Source organism: Lutra lutra, chromosome 12, assembly GCF_902655055.1.
Source record: "Lutra lutra chromosome 12, mLutLut1.2, whole genome shotgun sequence".
Lineage (NCBI taxonomy): Eukaryota > Metazoa > Chordata > Mammalia > Carnivora > Mustelidae > Lutra > Lutra lutra.
This window is the reverse complement of record NC_062289.1, coordinates 62,959,434-62,981,785: the sequence shown is the minus strand read 5'-3', so window position 1 is coordinate 62,981,785 and position 22,352 is coordinate 62,959,434. Positions and strand designations below refer to the sequence as shown.

At 45.2% G+C, this 22,352-nt stretch overlaps 1 protein-coding gene across 8 annotated transcripts in view; it reads right to left on the bottom strand.

The window, feature by feature from the left end:
* LDLRAD4 (low density lipoprotein receptor class A domain containing 4) overlaps positions 1-22,352 on the bottom strand; it is a 422,279-nt gene that overhangs the window by 10,891 nt on the left and 389,036 nt on the right. For all 8 annotated transcript variants that reach the window (XM_047696221.1, XM_047696220.1, XM_047696215.1 and 5 more), the window contains one exon: positions 17,021-17,175. In XM_047696221.1, coding sequence (XP_047552177.1) covers positions 17,021-17,125 — 105 coding nt within the window. In that variant the 5' untranslated portion in view covers positions 17,126-17,175. The remainder of the gene's footprint in view (positions 1-17,020; positions 17,176-22,352) is intronic.

The following is a 22,352-nucleotide window of genomic DNA, read 5'->3' as shown; positions in this document are numbered from 1 at the left end:
CTGGTCTGTGCCTTTACCACACTGCCCGAAGCTTGGGGGTGCCTCCAGCTCTGCATTTGGTTAACTGTGGGGAAGTCCACAGACCCTGTCGGGGGCATGTCTCCTCTCGCTGCAGCCTCCCTGGGCCACTCCCTCCCATTCCCCTCTTTATAGGGCCATCCTCATGGGGATGGGTCTACACCACAGCACCTCCTTCTGGGAGATCCAGGACCCAACTGTGGGGGCCTCCTGGATTCCAACGGAATCCCAGTGCTGACCTCTTTGCACTGGCACTCATCAGCTCCTCCTGAAACTTCACATTCCTCTGTCACTCCGGCTCATCTGCTCACCAGGCCACCTCACCCCCGCTCTACCTCCCTAATTGCTATCATCAATATGTTATTTATTTGTTTGTTTGTTTTTAAATATTTTATTTATTTATTTGTCAGAGAAAGAGAGAGAGCAAGCACAGGCAGAGGGAGAAGCAGGCTTCCCTCTGAGCAGGGAGCCCCATGCGGGGCTCCATCCCAGGACTCTGGGATCGTGACCTGAGTGAAGGCAGACACCCAACTGGCTGAGCCACCCAGGCTCGGTCTCTCCATCATTAATATTTTAACAACGGCATGGCTTATTTAACGATTCACTAACAACTCCCTGCCCCCTGATTCATTCGTTTCTACAGGACACTTTTTTTTTTTTAGGCCTTTCACCCACACAGCACACAGGAGCCCATTAAAACAATGAAATCTACAAGATGTCACGGTGAGAATGGTTAGGGTCAACAGCCCAGAAAGCTGTCATTCTAGTTCTGTGCTGGTACACGGAGAACTGAGACCCAGAAGATGGCCAGAATTCTAGAAAGCTGGATCCCAGCTGATCTGCTGGTTAGGGACCTGCCTCACTCAGGTCCTCATGCCTTAACCTGCTTTGGCCACACGCCATGCTGCCCATCACCATACTGTCCTCAGTAGCATCGATTCTCACACTGCTGGCAAAGCCTGATTATTCTGGCCCCCCAGATGAGGTGAAATCCTTAGACTATGATCTGAGCCCATGACCAGGGTCCTCCAAGGGGCCTGTACTATCTTTTCAGATAGCTGTGCCTAGCTGAACTCAAAGATGTGGGCCCTCTTGTCTGGACCCCTCTGTTTCCTCATCTCCAAACACCAGTGGTAACATTTTCAGGGAGAAGGGGCTCATCATACAGCCGGCATCTACTCAAATGGCAGTATTTCTGGATCCTCATTATGGAACCAATTTTTATCTCAACAGTGAAGTCTCTACTGTTCCTGGTTAATGCTTGTATTATTACATGGTCTTATACTTGGAATAAGCTGTGAAATAAGATAATACTTCAAATAGTTCATAGAGATTTGAGCAAAAGGAATAAAATTTTGCCAATATTATTATGCAGGCTTAAAATCTTTCACTTCCCTTACAGCTGTCCCTTGTTAGAACACCCACCAAAAGGGAGGGACGCATGCATTCATTACTTCATCATACAACTACTGACTACTTCCTGACAAGGGGTCTTGATCCCAACATATGAGATGATGTGCATAACCGAAAAGGCCCTGTGCCACACCTTCCCATGGGATGGGGGGTGGGGGTAAACAGGGGTGCTGCACGATCCCCAAAGTTAAGCCGTCACTCCCCCACCTTGTTCCACTCAAGAAAGCATTCTGGAATGTGAGTTGCCGTGACATTACTCTAAGGATCACTTTGAATCAATTCTAGTTCTTTTTTTTTTTTTTTTACTAGTTCATTTTTTCCAAGGTCTATTATTCTCAAGTTGCTTATGTTGTATCTATTACTAGACCAATTACTTGAGACACACATTAAAACAGAGCAGGACAACACGTGGGGGAATGTCACACCTCATCTAGGAAGCTTACAAGAAGGGCCTTCTCTTGGGTCCCTCTCCGTATGTGCCCTGCCTTGCATGTGTGTTTCTTACTCTCTAGTTTTCCACCTGGAACAAAGTCACTGTAACAAGAAAGGCAATGACTGATTATCTGATGACAACTGAATAATACCCGGATGGATGACACAGCTATTGACACAGAACTGTAAGGGCAAGTGAACTCTCAGTTGGGGAAAGCCCTCGGCCACCACTTTTCCATCTGTGACTTGGGCAAGCTTACTTTGTTTCTCCAAGCCTCAGTTTCCTTACTTGCAAAAGGAGCTTGTTCTGAGGCTCAAATATAGCAAGGTACGCAAATTTCTTAGTCCATGCCTTGCACGTAAATATTCAGTAAATGGTAGCTCTTACCATTATAGGTAATGGCTACTGGCTGTTTTACACAGCTAAAGTGGGGATAATTTTCAGTTATCACTTCTAAAATAATGAATTCATTGAAATTTCCTCATTTGTTTATTTATAAGACTATTCCAAAGGTGGCATTTTGTCTTTTTCAAAAAAATTGTTTTTGAGTATACCTGACACACAATGTTGCCACCACCAGTCACCAAAGGTGGCATTTTTTTAGAAAAGATTTTATTTATTTGACAGAGACAGCAAGAGAGGGAACACAAGCAGGGGGAGTGAGAGAGGGAGAAGCAGACTCCCTGCCGAGCAGGGAGCCCAATGTGAGACTCGATCCCGGGACCCTGAGATCATGACCTGAGCCGAAGGCAGATGCTTAACGACTGAACCACCCAGGCGCCCCACAAAGGTGGCATTTTGGATAGAAACACTAGAAGCATCAGAAGGCTTAAGCAAAGTTGTATTTATCTCAGATTTCTCCAGAACCTTTCTCATAAGGTCGGGAGCTGATTCCTAAGAGGGGCATTACCCAGGAGATCCCTCATAGCAAGTTCTTCTCCACCGCTTCCCATCAGTGGGTTTCAGCAGGAGTCCAGGTGCTGCACAGAAGGGCCCACCAGGGCATGATCTCTCTCTGTACTCTTCAGTCATTAGCTCAGCTGACATTAGTTCCTATGGGAACCACCATAGGTCCAGACACTGGCAGAGGCTGCTTATGCCATGCACGGCTCCTTCTGATAGCCTCACGTCAAAGTAGGGAGGCAGAAAACAGAAAGAGCAAGAGCTTATCATGAGAGCTTATCTCTTAGATCTTCTCTTATTTGCTAAAATGAAATCTTTCCTGTGAATGAGTACTTCGCCATTTGTCATTCTTCTGCTAATATAGTCACTGACCAGCGCTCACTCATGTTCAAGCACCTGGAATCGGGTGACCTATTTCTTCTGAATCTGCAAGGCTGTGGGCAGAATCTGGTCTGCGGAAACATGCCAAGGGAGAGGCTTCCCCTCATGACGGTGCCTTTCAGCCCAGATGCACAAAAAAGCACCCCGAAGCCCGTGGACCACCCTGGGGGGCTCGCTGGTCATCAAGGGGTGCTACTGAGTCTACGTGTTATGGAAAAGGGACACAAGACAGCTCTAAATCTTGTGGGCTTGAAGACAGGTATTTTCAGACTCATTTATACTTGAGAAGTTGCTTTGTATTTTCCTCCTTTCCAACTGTCAATGAACAGTCATACTGATGGAAAAATTTCCTGTTGAGTTGAATCTGCTTGACGCTTAAACATCTGCATTGAAGACAAAAATAATCACCTATCTTTCCAACGATTATCTTTATGATGACAACAACAAGATGTGCTATTTGCAGACCTAGAACACAATGACTGCATTTTTTTCCCTTTAAATCTGACCATTTGGTACATTTCAGGGGGTGGGTGGTGAGTGGGAAACTGACTTGTCTTCTTTTTACTTTTTTTTTATTGTGGTAAAATGTACATAATGCAAAATATGCCATCTTAATAATTTAGAAGTGTGTTCTATGGCATTAAGTACACTCACATTTTTGTGCAACTATCACAACCATCCATCTCCAGAACATTTTCATCTTCTCAAACCAAAATGCTATCCTCATTAAACACTAACTTCCCATTCCTTCCCCTGCTGACCCCCTTGCAACCACCATTCTACTCTCTGTCTCTATGAATTTGACTATTCTAGGTACATTTTATAACTGGAATCATACAACATTTGTCCTTCTGTGGGCAGATAGACTGCTGTATTCTTTTTTCACTTTAATATCTTTATAATATCTTTAAGGTTCCTCAATGTGTCAATATTTCCCTCCTTTTTAAGGTTAAGTTCCATTGTAAATATATGTCATATTTTGTTAATTCATTCATCCATTGATGGGTATTTTGGTTGTCTCCACCCTTTGGCTATTGTGAATAAAGGTGCTATCAATAGGGGTTTATAAATATCTCTTTAAAGCTTTGCTTTTAATTATTTTGGGTCTAAAGCCACAAGTGGAACTGCTGGATCATATGGTAATTCTATGGTTAATTTTTTGAGGAACCAAACATACATTTCCTAGCAGCAGTACCGCTTTACATTCCCATCAGCAATGCACAGGGTTTCAATTTCTTCCCATCTTCACCAACACTTGTTATTTCCTGGGGTTTTCTGCTAACAGCCATCCCAATGGGTATGATGTGGTGCCTCATTTTGGTTTTGATTTTTGTATAGTATATTAAATCAAGGTTTTCCAGAGAAACAAAACCAAGAGGAAACATTGATATATATATACACACAATATATGTATATATTTAATATATGTAATTTAATTTAATGTATATCATATTATATATACACAATAGGATAAATATATAATAGGATATTTATTATAGGAATTATAAATAATTATAGGAATTATAAATAATTACAGGACTTATAAATAGTAGGATACTTATTATTATAGAAATTGGCTTATATGGTTACAGGGACAGACAAGTCCCACAATCTTCCATATGCAGGATGGAGAACCAGGAAAGTTTGTGGTATAATTCAGTCTGAGTCTGATGGCCTGAGAAGCTGGGGCTGATGCACAAATATAAGTGTTAGAGTCCAAAGGCCCACGAACCAGGAGTTCTGATGTCCAAGGGCAGAAGATGTACCCCACCTCCAGCTCAAGAAGAAAGAGACAAAATTTACCATTCTTCCTTGAGCTTTCCAGGGATTGTATGATGCCTGCTCACACTGGGGAGGGCAGATTATTTTTTCTCAGTCAACTGAGTCAAATGTTCATATCTTCCAGAATTACTCTCATAGACACATCTGAAAATAATATTCTATTACCTATCTTGGCATTGCTTAGCCTAGTCAAGTTGACCTATAAAATAAACCATCACAGTGTTACAGAGCTTTTCTCATGTGCTTATTGGTCATTTGTGCATCTTCTCTGGAGAAATATCTATTCAGGTCCTTTGCCTATTTTTAAATTACATTGTCTATTATTTTGTTGTTGAATTGTAGGAGTTCTTTATGTATATTGGATATTAATCTCTTACTAGAGACATGATTTACAAATATTTTCTCCCATTCTGGGAGCTGCCTTTTCACTCTCTGGACAGTGTCCTTTGATAAACAACTTTTATATTTTTTGAATTCTAATATATTTTTTTCTTTCATTGCCTGTGCTTTTGGTGTCATATCCAAGAAATCATTGCCAAGCCCAATTTCATGAAGTTTCTCTCCATTGTTTTCTTTAAGAGTTTTATAGCTTTAGCTCTTACATGTAGGTTTTTGGACCATGCTGAGTTAATTTTTTGTATATGGTATTAGATGATAAGGTTCAATGTCATTATTTTGCATGTGGACATCTAGTTTTCCCAATACCATTTTTGAAAACATTGTCCTTTCTCCTCGAACGGTCTTGGCATCCCTGTCAAAAATCAATTGACTATATAGATGACAGTTTATTTCTGGACTCTCTAGTCTATTCCATTGGACTCTTTGTCTTTATGCCAGCACCTTACTGTTCTGTACTGTAGCTTTGTACTAAGTTTTGAAATCAAGAAGTATAAGACTTCCAACTTTGTTATTCTTTTTCAATATTATTTTGGCTACAGTGGGGGGCATTATTTCCCTGGAGATGGCATATGCATTTTAGGATGGACTTTTCTTTTTCTGCAAAAAACCGTCATTGAGTTTCACACGTTTACACTGAATCTGTAGATTGCTTTGGGTAGTATTGACATTTTAAGAATATCAAGTCTTCCAATCCATGAACATAAATGTCTTTCCATTTAGCTGTGTTAAATTCTTTCAGAGCACTGTATAGTTTTCAGTGTACAAATCTTTCACCTTCTTGGTTAAGTTTCTTCCTAAGCATTTTATTCTCTTTGATGCTACTTGTAAATTGAACTGATTTCTTAATTTCCTTTTCAGACTGTTCACTCTTGGTGTAAAAAATGTAACTGATTTTTGCATATTGATTTTTGTATCCTGCAACTTTGATCAATCTGTTTATTAGTTCAGCAGGTTTTTGTTTGTTTGTTGGAATATTTAAGGTTTTCTATATATAAGATCATGTCATCTCTGAACAGAGGTAATTTTAATTTTTCCCTTCTAATTGAAATGCCTTTTATTTCTCCTTCTTGCCGTGTTGCTCTGGCCAAAACTCCCAATAAATACTATGATGTAATAGAAATGGTAAAAGCATGCATCCTTGTCTTGTTCCTGATCTTAGAGTAAAAGTTTTCAGTCCTTCACCACTGGGTATGTTAGCTGTGGGCTTATCATGAGTGGCCTTTTGTTATGTTTAGATAGTTTTGTTCTATTCTAGTTTGTTGAATGTTTTTAATCATGAAAAAGTATTGACTAATTTCAAATTCTTTCTCTGCATCAATTAGATAATCATTTAGTTTTTCCCCTTCATTCTATTAATGAACAGTAGATTGATTTTCATATGTAGAACCATCCTTCCATGAGAGAAATAAACCACATTTGGTCATAGTGTATAATCCTTTTAGTATGCTACCAAACTCAGTTTGCTAGTATTTTGTTGAGGATTTTTTATCAATATTCATAAGGGATACTGGTTTTCTCTTACTGTTGTGGCCTTTGTCTGGCTTGAGGGAAATGCTGGCCTCCCAGAATGAGTTAGAAAGTGTTCCCTTCTCTTCAAATTTTTTGGAAGAGTTTGAGAAGGATTGGATTAATTCTTCTTTAAATGTTTGGTACAATTTACAATGAAGGCTTCTGGTCTAGGTTATTTTCTTTTTTTGTGAGGTTTTTGAATATTGATTTAGTCTCCTTACTACTTATAGATCTATTCAGACTTTCTATTTCTTCATGAGTCAGTCTTAGTAGGGTGTGTTTCCTGGAATCTGTCCATTTCAACTTGTTCATAGTACTCTCTGATAATCCTTTTTTACTTCTGTATCTTTTGGATCTTTTTCCATCCAAAGGATACAACATTTGTAGCATTAAAAGAGAGTAATATGTGACCATGATTTACTGGGGCTTCTGCTGGGTCCTGCAGCTGAAGCTTGGTGCCTTGTACCCAAGTGCACTGTGATCATGTGTAAGGCCACTCTCATGCCCCAAATCTTCTTTGTTTTATGCTCTCAGTCCAACTCTCCTTTCCATATACAGGAGACCAGAGGAAACACATTTGAAGACTGGAAACAACCAGATGTCTGCGAGACTGTAAACACCTAATAAAGTGTTTTTCAAACTGTGAGTTGCAGCCTCTTAGAGAACTGGAAAATCAATTTAAGTGGGTCAAAACCAGCATTCCAAAAAACTGAAATATAACAGATAATGACTGAGTACATTGTAAGTATTCTGCAACACTTATTCCTTAGTTGTGTAAATGAGTATTGTGGATTACAATGTAAAATGTGTTTTTAATGTTCTTTAGGGTCAAAAACAATCTGAAGTCCTCCGATCTAAGCCAATGATCCCTCATTTTAGATGAGAGAAAGGTGAGGCCAAAGAAGGTACACTGCTCATCAGAGGTGACAGCCAGTTTGTGGTAAAGCAAGCCTGTTGCTGGATGGATATTTTGTCTTTTACCCTTCAAGGGTACCTCCCAGTGAATGAATGTATTGTATGGCATCAAATATTTGGAACTGTTTTCTCCCCATCTCAGGGTGAGAACTTCAAAGCAGAGGCAAAACTCATCTTTGATTATTCAGCAACGCCTTTACCATCTAGTAAAACATATTTTCTCTCATGTCTTCCTTTTCCTCACACACTTCTCACCATCCAAATGCTTTAGTATTTCTCTCTTTCCACCCTAGATGGCAGTAACAGCTTAGATGCAAAGGCAAGACCGCTAGGTATCAAGTGACTGTTTTCTCCAGCATTCCCCCCTTTCTTCCTCTTCAGGAGTCCACCAGCAGACTTATCCTCCAGACTTAAAATGTCCTTCCCAACTCTACTCAATCTAGGCACATCCCTTAAGAGAAAGACAAATCATCCAGGATAATCTGTTGGGAAGAAAAGGGAATCCTCTGTATTTCCAGAACAGTACAATAGATCATAAGTTCTGAGGAGTGAGCAGGAAAGGAGCCACAAAGGTGCCTCTTCTGAGCTTGGTGCTGGGGGAGAGTGAGCAATTAGACCTGGAGACAAACCAGCCTGGGAATTAGAAAGCTCAGGGCAACAGAGAAATGTGGAACTACATGCTATCACCCAAGGCGGGCACAATCACCTCCTCTCTTGTGAGATTAAGCCTAGGGACAGGGCCAGTGCTTTTCCCAAGGTCATAGAGCTGGTAGGGGGATTAACACATGGAGCGAGAACACAGCTACCTCCCTTGGCATCTTTTGATAGCCCCGGGGAGCCTCCTCAGCTAGTGCCACAGAATTAGAATAATCTAGAGAACTTTGATTTCCCCAGAAAAAATTTACACCAATTTCTAAGGGCTAATTAAAAAGAAACAAGACAGGCTTTACCATTAAATTATTAAATGCTATAGGGTCTATCTAAAACATCACTAAAATTTACCTATTAAAATTTTCACCAATTTTACTTAAAGATCTGATTTTAGCATGCTTTTGTCATAATACACACCATACTCAAATGAGTTATCTTGGGAGTCTATAGATGCTCAGGAGATTATTGGACTTGTCTTCATCATCAGTTTATGTTAGCAGAGGATGTTTTTTAATTGCAAAAGTAGCACATGAACACATTCTTATCAAAAAAGTTTTAACATACAAACCAGCCTCTCTTTGTCCACCTCCTTCCATCCCAGCTCCTCCCCAGAAGAAGCCATTGGTTTGCCGTGGGACCCTTCTCTATGGCATCGGTTTGTAACTCAGACAAAATCAGTCTTCCTAATTGAGCACCGAGCTTGTATAATTCAGCCCGATCAGTCACATCGTTTGTAAGATTTAACTCTAAATGGATTTTTTGGCTGGTACCAAAAGCAAACCATCTTCAGGGAACAAAGAAGAAAAAGGAAGATTTGCCATCACTGAGATACTAAAAAAAAAAGATTTTCTCCTTGAAAGATCTCCAAAATAGGACCCTACAAGCTCTGAAGGTAATTCCAGAACTGTTCTGAGCACTGGCAACAACATCACTGGAGGGGCAATTTGCACGACTCACATAGTTCCAAAAACAAATCTTGGCTATTAAAAAGACCTTTCTACTTTTGTTCTGATGAGAATCTGCTGTGTAACAGCTGTGTCCCAGCAACCTTAGCCAGTTTTTGCTAGCAACTTCCCCTCCTGTTTCTCTCACTTGAAGGGAGGCAGTCTCATTCGGAAGCTGTTACAATTACCTTCTGATGCTTCAATCAGACATACCGAAGTGTAAAACCATTTAAATGACCAGTCTGGCGGCTGGACTGCATCTTATTCAGGGAGAAACAGTTTGACTGACAATAGAAAACGTGTGCTTGGAGTTTACAGTTCAGTGCTGACTGGCCTGCCCCTCGCAGTCCCTGTGACATTAGGAAATGCAGTTTCAGAGGCTCATGATATAATGAATTTTATGGGAACAAGTTGACAAGTACCCCTGGTCTTCCCGGGCAGCAAGAATCTGCCTCCCCCACAGAGAAACTGTCCCCTGCCATCTTTCATCTCAGTCCGATGCTAAATAAAGCCAGTGGCTTTCTTCTCTTTAGTCTGGAGTGTCAGAGACATGCTTATTATAACTACAACATCAAGCCCTTTAGTTCATTTTTTTTCACCTTACTAAATAGTTCATTTCTATTATTTTAGAAATGGTTTTCTAAATGCTTTTCTAAACCTAAGTAGAAATGAGAAAAGGCAGGTACAGAGCAGTGCACCTCTCTAGTCCCTGCAGGAATGAACTGTGTGTGTGGTTGACTTCCCCACTCCCTGCACCCTTCACTGGGCCCAGAACACAGCCTGTGGGCTTCTCAAGCACCAGGAGTTCTAAGCCCAGTGTGGTGGATTCCCGAGCTGCTTCTAGAGGAGTCCAGAACTGCCTATCCTCAGGCCATCTTTGTTCCCAAGTCGATGGCCATCTCCTCTATTCTTTTGGCCACCAGAACCCAGCTATGGAGGAGATGGCCCCCTCTGATGGGACTGGATGGCAGGGGCCAGAACGAGCACATCCAGCTGGACGGAAGAGACATCAGACTCTGCTGGCCCAGACATACTTGGTTGAACTCCTCTTCTTACTTGAATGATTTTTACTTCCTCAAGGAAGTTCTCTCCCATTTCTTTGGAAACCAGTGGCTCTCTTGGTCTAACTTTTGTTTTCCCCCTTGTGATAGAGGCATGAGCGCAGAACAGATTTTCTCTAAACACAATCACCACTGTGTGAAGCAACAGATGGTAATGGCACCCTACCCACAACTGAGGGTTCCCCAGAGAAAGATGGGACCACAGTCAAAAGGTAAGCATTAGTCCATTCAGAGTGGCTCCATCATGGGGCTGCCAGGCACAAACAGAGGCCAGTGTGGTCTGATATGCTGACTTTTCAAGAGAAGTTGTAAATTTCAGTTTTTATTTGAAATCTCCCAATTTTTGCAGTTCGATCAAGTTTTGTCAAAACACCCTGTGGGGCAAACCATACACACTGGCCACACCTTAGGCCAAGTCTAAGGCACACCAAGTCTGCATGCAACATCTGTAGGGAGGGACTTTGGGTGTGGGCTTCCTGCACCCTGGGACACTTTGGATCTCCAGAACCCGCATTTCTGTACTGACACAGCTGGGCATGGCAGGCATGTCCTCCTTCCCAACAGCTGGGAGACAAAATAAATGGCATCCTTCCAGCATCCCACTGGCAATCTCCCCGTGGAGCTGGGATAGCGCAGGCGGTGCTGAGTGCCGGCTTGGCACAGCTCTATCTCCAAGGGGAGGCTGAGGCCCCCATATTTTCACAAGTGATTTAATCCCTGCAGCACTTAGTAATGGAGAAATGCTTGACGTGACTCCTGTTAATTTTTTAATTGAAATGGCTGTTTTTATAGGTCAAAATGGCTGAATATCCACAATTTCATATAGTTAACACGAAGCAAAATGTTTCTGTCCCTCTCCTGTTCCTCAGGAAATGGCTGGCCACTCTGACCTCACCACTTTCTGCTGCCCGCTGCAACCCGGGCTGTCCAGGTGGGTTCACTGCAGGCTGGCAGAAAGGGCTGCTCCTACCCCCATCACCCCCCTGCACAGCTCCCGTGAGAGAGGCTCTGGCAACATGCGCAAATCTCTCTCAGGGCTGTGTCTGGAATATTTATGCCCCTTTATTGTTGTCCTGTTACTTGGCAGTCTAAGGTAATGGAAAGAGATCTAGACAGTCTCAAAGTCTTGAAATCACATGAATCCAGGCTCAAAAAAAAAAAAAAAAAGCCAAGGCTACCTCAGGGAGAACACTTACAGGTTTGTGTCACAAAGCCACTCACTGCTCTTGGACATTAGCTAAGCATTTACTTTTCTTGTAATTTAAGCCTAGGTTGCTATTTTTCATTTTCATCCAGACATAGCTGCTTCCACCAAATTGATGGCCAGTACTGCCCTGTCCCCAGGCTCCCACAGAACCGAGTCTCAGAGATACCGGGTGATGAAGGCTGACTGGCCAGGGCCAATGCCGATTCCATCCATTCCTTTCATGGCCAGAGGGAGCTGGCACAGAAAGGGTATGCTTCCAAAAGACACTGTTAGAGCTGGGCCTGGGAGTCCGTGGGAGGGTGTGCCATGTAAGGAAGAAGGCGTGTGGAGGAGTCATGGAGGAAGGGACCTCTGACTTTACAAAGCAAACTTCCCAGAATCAGGGTGAGCTTGACACTTGGCCCAAAGGGGCAAGTGTCCAACCAACCATTCACAGAGAAGAAGACTCTCCCTGAGAACAGGGATATTCATGGCTATTAAGAGTCCATCTTATTAACCTTAGTTCTGCTCTTCCCTTTGGTCAGAGTGGAAAGCCCATCGGTGAGGAGAGGGGAGGCTCACGTCAGGGCTGTGAAGTTTCCTCAGGCGGAGCCCAACATCTACATGTTCAACCTCTTCCTTGAGAGTAAAACCCAGCTAGTGTCTCACCTGCTGAGATCAGGGGTTCTCCACTTTGGTGCTACTGACATTTAGGGTCACATCATTTTGTTGTTGTTGTTGTTGTGGAGGCTGCCTTGTGCCTTGCACAGCCCTTTTCACGCACGTTTAAGACTTCACAGGGTTCTAGAATAAACGGGCCAGGGTCCCAGCAATGCACAGGCTCAGCAATGTGCTCACCCATGGGGAGGCTGACAGGGGGCATTTGGCACCCACAAGCTGCCAGCTAGTTGGGCACCTATGAGGCTCTCAGCTACAAGCTCTGTCCATGAGAGTGGGGCCTTCCTCAATGCCAAGTTCCATCTGAGCCCCTCAGGGGAGGAGGCTGGCTGGCACAGGTGGTCACTTCAGGATGTTCAGGGAGGGCACCTGGATGGGCAGCTTGAAACTTTCACACTGAGCCCACACCCTTCCTACAGTTTACAGTCCTGTGATAGACACAAATGGCCACTGGAGACCCCTGGCCCGTCCCAGGAAGACTAATAAAATGCCAAACAGAATTAGCCAGCTGGCCATTGCTGAGGGTCACAGGGAGGGTCAGGGCCAAGGAAACATCAGACTGTTTCTTCATTATTTTGCTCACTGCCTGGTTCGTGTTCAGTGAATGACTAAATGAACAAAGGAGGGCAGGAATGGGTGGGGGAAATTATTCCAAGGCAGAGTCTCAGACCAGGACCCTCTGATCACGCAGGGGACCCCCAACACTTTCCACCACGCTGTGGGGCAATGTTCTCTTCACTCTGTTGAAGCCTCAGAGCCAGCCACGTGAGATCCATGTATAGTAACAGGCCCCCTCTTTGAACAGTGAAGTGCCTCTAGAAAAATGGCAGTCAACACCTGCTGGGACCAGGGGTTCTCCACTGTGGGACTACTGATATTTAGAGTCAGGTCGGTTTTGTTTGTTTGTTTTGTGGCGGGAGCTGCCCTGTGCACTGAAGGATGTTTAGAACATCCTTGTAGCATCCCCAAGTTATGACAACAAAAATGTCTCCCGGGGCGCCTGGGTGGCTCAGTAGGTTAAAGCCTCTGCCTTTGACTCAGGTCATGATCCCAGGGTCCTGGGATAGAGCACTGCATCTGGCTCTCTGCTCAGCGGGGAGCCTGCTTCCTCCTCTCTCTCTCTCTCTCTCTCTCTCTCTGCCTGACTCTCTGCTTGCTTGTGATCTCTGTGAAATAAATAAATAAAATCTTAAAAAAAAAATGTCTCCTGACATTGTCAAATGTCCCCTAGGGGGCAAAATCACCCTAGCTGGGAACCATGCACGTAAATTAATCAATTGCTCTCCTAGTGCTGTACTAGGGTAAGCTGCATTTCTTTTTTTTTCATGTACATATTTAACTCATGTTTTATCTTTATTCATATGTAGTAAAAGTATAGATCACATTGTTCATGAATTCCCATCCAACCTCATAGATTAATTTTCCTCCTTTCTGTATTTATAACTCCCCCTACTGACAGTAAGACATCTGATGTCCACTATCCTTGATGTATTTATGTATTTAATCATCCCCTCTTTTCATACTTTCTTGAGCCATTAGAATGAAATTTGATCATAATAAAAAAGCCATAATTTAAAAGGCTGCTGTTGTGAAAGCAGCCATTATAGGGTATGAATGAACTCACTTCTTAAATGTTATCTTGTAATATTATTTTTTAAAGATTTTATTCATTTATTTGACAGAGAGATAGAGATCATTTCTTGAAAAGGGATAGGGAAGAGAGATAGACCAAAAGGAGGCAAGACGTCTGGTTGGGGCACATTCCTGAGCAGCCAGAAACATGGTAAGTGGCCCACAGTGCTGGCTGTATTCGTCTCTGTGTCTAGAAGACAAGTAAGGTTGCTGTCTCACCCTTTCTCTTCCCTCTCTGGACTATCCACAGGTCAGTAGTGCTAGTCAGGAGCTGGAGCTACAGTCTGAGCCTGAATGGTCTCTAGTCACTGCATAAAAATACATCATGAGTTTGTGAAACGCTGAACAGAGCCTATGGCTAAGCTATGCAATATCCCCACTCCCATTAAATTGAGAAGGAAAATTCAAGCTTTGAGAAGCAACAGCTCTCAGTACCCGGTCACGCAAAGAAATAAAAAAAACAGTAAAGTAGCAGCAAAGGAATTAAACCCTAAGTTGAGTGCAGCCTACGTCTCGGAACCAGGGTCCAGCTCTCAGGGCTAAAACTTTCAGACATTTATTAACAAAATTAGGCATACAGTGTGAGAGAGACATCTAGGGACACAATCACTAGATATTGATTATCTTCATTTGCTGTGCAGCCCTTAAGGGACATCCAAAAAATTACCAATTACCTTCTCAGTTTCAAGAAACAGCTCTGCTGCCCAGCAAACCCCAGAGCAGGGTAGACGGGGGGAGCCCCTGGCCCCGGGAAGATGGCCCACACAAACCCATTCCCAAATGAAACAGAAGATACATTCTAAGTAAGAACAAACTTAGGGGCTCCTGGGTGGCCCAGTCAGTTAAGCGGCTGCCTTTGGTTCCGGTCATGATCGCTGGGTCCTGGGGTTGAGCCCTGCATCAGGCTCCCTGCTCAGCAGGAAGCCTGCTTCTCCCTCTCTCCGTCCTCACTGCTCATTCTCTCTTTCAAATAAATAAATAAAATCTTAAAAAAAAAACCCACCACCCTTAAATTTTCACTTTTCTGCCTTTGCAAAAGTGTTATTCTGCTGGTAAGAGTGTGACCGTGTGTGCGTACACGTCCCATCACCTGACTGGGTCATGGAGCTCACCATCTGGGGAGCAGAGCCATGGGCTGGAGCTTAGCCACAGTGGATGGAGGTGGGGACAGCAGACTCGGCCAGGTCTACGCTGAGGAGTGGAGGGAGGAGCCACCTCATCGATGCAAGGTGAGTCACGTAGAAGCAAGGTGATCCCCAAATTAAATCTGAGGGGAACACAGAGATCAGTGGGGACCCAGGCCAAACACAAGAAGGCAGTCTGAGTCCCTGTATGCAGTGACTCCAGATCCCCTGGGGAGTGGAGCCCAAAGCCTAAGGCAGGGAACGTGGGTAAATTCCTGGCAGGTACTTCATGGAAACTTGAGGGCTGCCTATTGATGGCAAGGAGTGAGGATGGTTTTGCCTCCTTCCCCCAAGGCTGGCGGTCAGCATTTCCCGTCTTTGCATTAAGGCTGAGGCAAAGCAGTGATGGCTGATCCTTCTGCAGTTCTGAAACCACTGCCAAGAGTACGACCTTCTCTCTGTCTTCTCTCTTTAAACTCTGGGGAATGATGTGTGTTCTGTGTTCAGAACTCTGGAAGAATTCATTCTCTCCTTTAGGGGACAGAACTGTCCCTATACCACAGTGGGGAATCTAGAGGCACCAGGACGCCAGTGTTGGGTGAATCTGGAACCCTTGGGTACCAGACTGCTGGGATGACAAGGGGCCCAGGGCCCACAGAGAAACTGTGGTGGTGTGATGAAAATCCTGTTAGTAGGACTGTTGGAAGCTCATGGGCCTAACCGGGGACCCAGAGAGATCAAGGCAGGGGACTGCAGAGAGGGAGAAGGGGTTCTTTCTCAGGACTGCTCCCAGCAGCCCCATCCCTACCCTCTCCCTGCCCCCGCCTGCCACAGACACAGAACACCCAGTGAACCTTAGTTCCACCCATGCAGACAGCAGAATTAATGGGTCACTGAGCAATTCTGCAGCCCTGATGAAGTGTGACCCAGCCCTCCCCTAAGGGTCCAAGGGCCCAGCAGCCATTCCACCACACCTTCCAGGGCAGCTGCATCCCCACCTCTATGATGGCCAGTTATCAGACCCCCATGTCCCGACACAGGGACTAAGTATCACGAGGGGCTGAGTATCATGAGGGGATCCTGCCTCTTGCCCACCACCACAACCAAGAGTTTGTAATTGCCTAAACTCGCATTCCCAAGCCTCCTACTGAAGGCTTCCAGAATCACGGATTGTCCTAGCAGCTTAGAACAGAAAGTGCCAGCGGCCTTCGGTCTCCTGGGTACAGATCATAGAGCAGTTCCACTGAAAACATGTTTTATTTTCCAGAGGAGGGTGATTAAGGGCAAGAACTAGCTAGAAACCCTAAAAATGACAACCCAAGGAACCTTACCGTGGGCTGTTTTGGGAGTCCTCTGCACTACCCAACCCACCCTGATCTCCCTGAGGCGGCCCCGAGCTCCTGTATCCTCCCACTGCCCTTCTAGCTCACCCACACCCATGGCGCTGCCGAACCCTCAGGGCATCTTATGGACACAGGTGGTGCTGCACGGGTGCCCTCTGATCCCTGGAACATCTCCAGGGCCGCTTTTAAAAAACAATCTCCATGTAACAGCATGGGCGATTTAGTGAAAGAAGCCAGACACAAAGGAGCACCTCCTGTCGGATTCTTTTGTTAAAAATATTGTTCAAAAGCAAGCGAAAGTGATCTGTGCTGACAGCAGTCCAGGCAGCAGTGACCTTGTAGGGGGTATGCCTAGAAGCGGGACCCGAGGGGGCTTCTGGGGGCTGTCATGTCACTCTTCTGATTGGGGAGTGGTTACATTCCGGGTCTTCGGGTGGTGAGAACTCACAGATCTGCAACACTCACGACGCCCGTGCTTTTCTTGAGTACAGGAACCTTCCATAGGGTGTTTGATACCTGTGGACCACCGTGGGCTGACTCAAGAGGCTAGCCTGCTTTGTGGCCCTTGCTGGTACCCAGCCTCATGTCTGGAGCCTGGGACAGAGGCCTGGGTGGCACCGAGAGGGAGAGGCTCAGGCCCACACTTACCGGCTGCAGCCCGTCCTCCTGCCTTCTGCTCTGATTCGGGCGGTTGATGAAGGACCGGGTGGAGACTTTGTAGTGATTCAGCAGGCAGACGATGACCACGACCATCACCGTGACCACCACGACAATGATGATGATCTGGGCAAACTCCAGCTCCGCTGTGAGGGAAGGGGAAAAAGCCTGTTAGCCTTTGTGCCATCACCCAGTTCTCTGAGCCACGCGACCACCAGGCCCTGGTCCTCTCGAGGACCTCAAGAAAGAACTCTTTCCCCAGGCCTGCTGCTGCCCGAGGCCATCGGCAGACTTTGACAGCAGAATAACATCTGAAGAAAAAGAGACCTGGGCATGGGGCTCTTGCCAATGGACCTCTGATGGTCAGGCAAATGTAGTGCTCAAACCTTGTCCTTGCAAATTGTGTCATTAAGTAGGGCCTTAGGAAAACATATTCTTGACTCTACAAGACTTCTAGAGGTGCTTGACCCCATCCACACACGGATCTCAAAGTTCTAGCCCAGTGTGTGTGCCATAGGCTAGCAGCTGCCCAGGCAGCCCCTTCCCGTGGGCGGGCAGGCCCTAGAGGGCTGCTGCCTCTTGGGGTATGAAAAGCTCCAATATCTGAACTCTGTTCCTGCTGGATGGCCCTGCCCCACAGGGTAGGTAAGAAAGTCTGCCAAAACTGAAGCTGCTACTTCCAGGGTAATCTCTCCCGGAATGTTAAACCCATCTTTATGGTTGAGTCACGTTTTCCAAAGCACGCCCACGCAGGACCCCCACAATACACCGAAGGGAGAATATGTTGATAAAAAGCTCCAATTTCCTCGGCTCAGGGCCTTGCCTTTGGAAGTGATTTAGAAAACACACTGCCCCTGTCTCCAACCCTGCAGGCACCATATTTTATGAGTGGTCAGAAGCTGCATTCCTGAGACAGCCGTTACAGAGGATTTCCTGGCTGCCACCAACACACGCGTCAAACTCTAGGACAGGGCCGGGGAGCGACCTCTAGGACAACGGCACCCTGAGTCGGCAGTTAGAGCTGAGTGATTCAAGCCCTTCGGTTTTGCAGGGAGGAAGCAGAGGCTCATTGCTTAAGGTCAAGCCTAGAACCCACATTTCCTGCTTTCTGACTTACAGCTCATGGCTCTGCGGAATGTGGCCCACAGGTTCCTGGGAGTATCCCTGCATGGTGAAAGGAAGTGATTGTGCGGGGGGGGGGGGGGGTTCAACTTAAATGGGGAGAGTCTCTGCGAGATGGTGGAAGAGCGCACACAACTTTGTTGTGAGGTAGGGAGGTATGGGGTTTAATGAAGGGGAAGAGAGAGGGGAGAGCTCTGTCAATTGTGTCCCTGCCCGGAGCCTGCAACACACACCCACACATACACACATGCACCCCCACATGGGCTTACAGCAACACACATGTACATGCATGGGCATAGTGCATTCGTGCACATCACATATGTATGTGGATATACATACGCACAAGGCCTGCACACCCACACGCGCACACACACACACCCTCTTGCTGTAGACCCCAGGCCAGTGGAGAGGTGTTCTCTCTCTGTGTACGGGCTCACACCCAGGATAATGCGGGAAGGGTCTCAGTAGCACCCTCCCCCCAGGGTCTGCATCTGTGAGCCCCCACCGTTCATACGCTGGAAACAGAGGGGCTAGAGTCGGCATGGAGGTAAACCAGAGGGTGTTCCTGGACCTCCGCGTGTCCAGTCCTGGGACACTGCCCTCCACGCTTGCCCATACATACCCAAGGGACAAAGATGTACAAATGTGCTTGCTGGAGTGGGCTGGACGGTACTTGGCGTGGGGCCTATAGTGGGAGTGGCCTGTATGTGCACCTTGGAGCACGGAGAGCTAAGTGTGAGGGAGCTGAGCTGCTGGGCCGATGTGGTGAGTGGTTGAGGCCTGGCAGGTTTGCCGGGCACAGTCCTAGTGGACAGTAAAAGGGTAGATCCCATGGGCACGGCTGACTCAGAAGGCTCAGGAGGCAAAGCCCTGAGCAGCTCTAGAAGCCGGTGGTCAGCAAGGCCCTGGTGCTGTGCTTCCCACCTCACCCCCTCCACTGGCATGGCTGTCATTGCTCTGGACACCCCCTGAAGCCGTGTGGCTGATCATCAGGTTAAATCATTCCCTGGACTTGACAAATGTTTTCTTTTCTCAAAAAGGCTTCATTGAAGGGCGCCTGGGTGGCTCAGTTGGTTAAGCGTCTGCCTTCAGCTCAGGTCATGATCCCAGTGTCCTAGGATCCAGCCCCATTATCAGGCTCCTTGCTCAGCAAGGAGCCTGCTTCTCCCTCTGCCTCTGCCTGCCACCTGCCCTGCTTGTGCTCTGTCTCTCTCTCTCTCAAATAAATAAATAAATAAATAAATAATATCTTTAAAAAAACACTTAATTGCTCTATAAACATGGAAAGAGAGGAAAATGATGATTACAGTGGGGGCACTGCACAAAGTCTTCATGGGTTAATTCTTCACTGAGAGGATGTCTTTCTAGGTTATGTTTTCCCGTATACAGAAAGCTATGCAGATAACCATTTGTGGCAACACAGTCAAATTGTATTTTCCATGATTCTATGGGCATTTGGGGTATATTTGTGTTTCGTTTGAAAAGGATTTTATTATAAAAATAATGAAGACTTCCTTAAAATGTAAACAATACAGAAGGAAATAGTGTACGATATAAAAGTCTCCTTTGTAGGCCTGCAGCCCTCCCTGACCCCACCTAGCCCCACAGTGTCCCGAGGGACAGCACAGTTCACCTGTTGTGTATATCTGTGCATTTGCCTATTGAATAAAGGTTTTCTTCTTTTAATGAGTGGAATCATTGTACAAATACATTGCTTTTTTTTTTTCACTTAACATATCACAGGCATTTTCAAACAAGAATATAAAAAAACCAACCTCATTCTTTATGGTGGCTGTCTAGTCCAGAATACTGATGTACTGGAATTTATACTCTCCAAGTGACAGACGTTTAGGTATCTTTTCCCCCCTTTTTTTCTATTAAGATCAAAAGATTGTGTGTGCATGTGTACGTATGTGTAAATTTGAGTGTTGACCCACATTTTGAGTATCCCTACAGGAAAGATTCCTAAAATTGAAATTTCTGGGTCAAGGACATATTCTTTTAAATGCTGATGGCTACCGAGACTCAGCCTTCAGAAAGGTCTCTTGCCCCACACACTACTCAAACACTGAATACTCACCCTTTTCATTTGCACTAATCTGATGGGCAAAATATATATCTTGTTTTAAGTTGTATTTCACCAATTACTAGTAATTTTAGATCTTCCTTTGTGGTTATTGGCAATCTGTATTTTTCTTTTTCTTTTTCATAATCACAGTCGTTCATACTAGCTTATTTGTCATTTTCTCATTTATTGGTAAGCAGCCTTGATGCATTATGACCACAAAGCTTTGTCTGTTACATATGTTACAACTATTTTCTCCTCATCTGTCACTCACTAACTATGGAAAGATATAAATAATTTTTATGTCATAGAAATACTATTTTTTTTCTTTTATGGCTTCTAAGCTTCCTGTTTGATTAGGAAGGTCTTCTCCAATAGTCTAAAAATATTTTCCTTAAGATTTTTACACATTGCATTTTTACGTTTAGATCTTCGTTCACTTTGGATTTGATTTCTTTTGGTCTGAGACAGCACAAAGAACATTTTATATCATCTGAAAGGCATGAATCTTCTGATCTAACATTACATTAGAAAGTTCATCACAAGCAAGAGTACGAAAGATCTCGGTTGTGGGAAACAGTGTATGGAATCTTTCTTTTAAAGGGGACTAGCAGCTCTGAGGTTGCATTTCATCAGATTTCATATCAACATGCTATCTGCCGTGGGCCCCACGCTGGCCCTGCTGAGGAACCAAGGCCAGGCAAGCCCACCCCACCCCCACTACACATCCAAACTTGCCGCACTTCCTCCCGGGGCTCTGCCCTCCTGCTCCGCTTACACTCACAGCTCTCCAGTGCTTTGCTCTCAGGACCCCCTATCCTCTTAAAAGCTACTGGTAACCCCCAAAGAGCTTAATTTGTACGGGTGATATCTACTGATATTTGCCATATTTGCAATTAACACTGACAAGTTTAATAATTTATTCATTAAAAAATAAACTCATGTTAACGTATATAACAATTATATACACTATTTCTCAAAACAAAAACTTAGTGATAGGAGCGGCACGGCTTTACCCCTCTGCGCACGTCTTCATGATATATGCCTTAATAAGAGAGAGCTGGATTCTCCCCTCTGCTTCACCTTCAATCTGCTGTGACATGTTTGTTCGGTTAAGATATATGAAGGAGATCTGGTCTTACCAACCACTGGAGACTGGGGTCTTAGAGACACCCCAGAGATCCCTGAGCCCCAGCTGGAGAAATGATGGTTTAGACTGATGGACAGCAGGCACTCTAGTACAAACACTAATGGCCTGGATTTCTTGGGGATACTCCAGACTCCAGGATTTGAGATGTGGTCAGAACAGCTGTTGGGCCACTGTCCTGAGCTTTCATGCCCAAGGACAGCCACAACAGGTGCACCTACGCAACATAGGACACACAGAGACCGCAGCGGGGTTCATAGGCATCGAAACAGTGTGGAATTCGCCTGGGGCAGGGCAAGGGCACAGGCTGGCAGGAGCTGGGTTCCCAGGGTGCCACTCACTAAGGCAAAAAGCCTGGTGGGATAGCCCACCAGAAGTCCAATCAGAGCCTCAGCCACTACACCCCGTGGGCCAGCGTGAGAGGCAGCCCTTCCTGCAGGGACTGGCCTGGGTCCCAAAGCCACTGTTCTAACAACCAAGTCCTAATCAGACACAGGAACAACAATAAGCACAGCAGCAGCCAGGCAGCCCCTGCTGCAGTCTGGAGTCACCTGCGGTGCTCCTTGGAGCCCGAAGCAGAGCCCCTGGGGACGGAGCCTCAGCAGAGCGGCAGAGCCTCAGCAGAGCGGCACAGCCCCAGTCAAATGAGCAGCTGACCTTCACTTTGACTCTGGGCAAATACATAGTCAATAAAAACAGACTGCTTTTTCAAACGCCAACAACGGGGAAGTAGGAAGGTTCTACTCTCTTGGGGGCTATAAGTACTCCTCCAAGAGGGGTTCAGAGAATTTTCAGAGTCAAAATTGGAACAAACAGAGTGAGTGAGTTTTCTTGGGGACAAGCACGATGACGTCCAGACTCCAGAGACTTCTGCTACTGATAACCTCTCCCATCAAGACAAGGGTATGTGAGCAGGCCCTCTTCATATTTGCCCTCCCACACCCTCTCGTACTTTAAACAGGAAAATTCTACTAAAACATGCATCATAA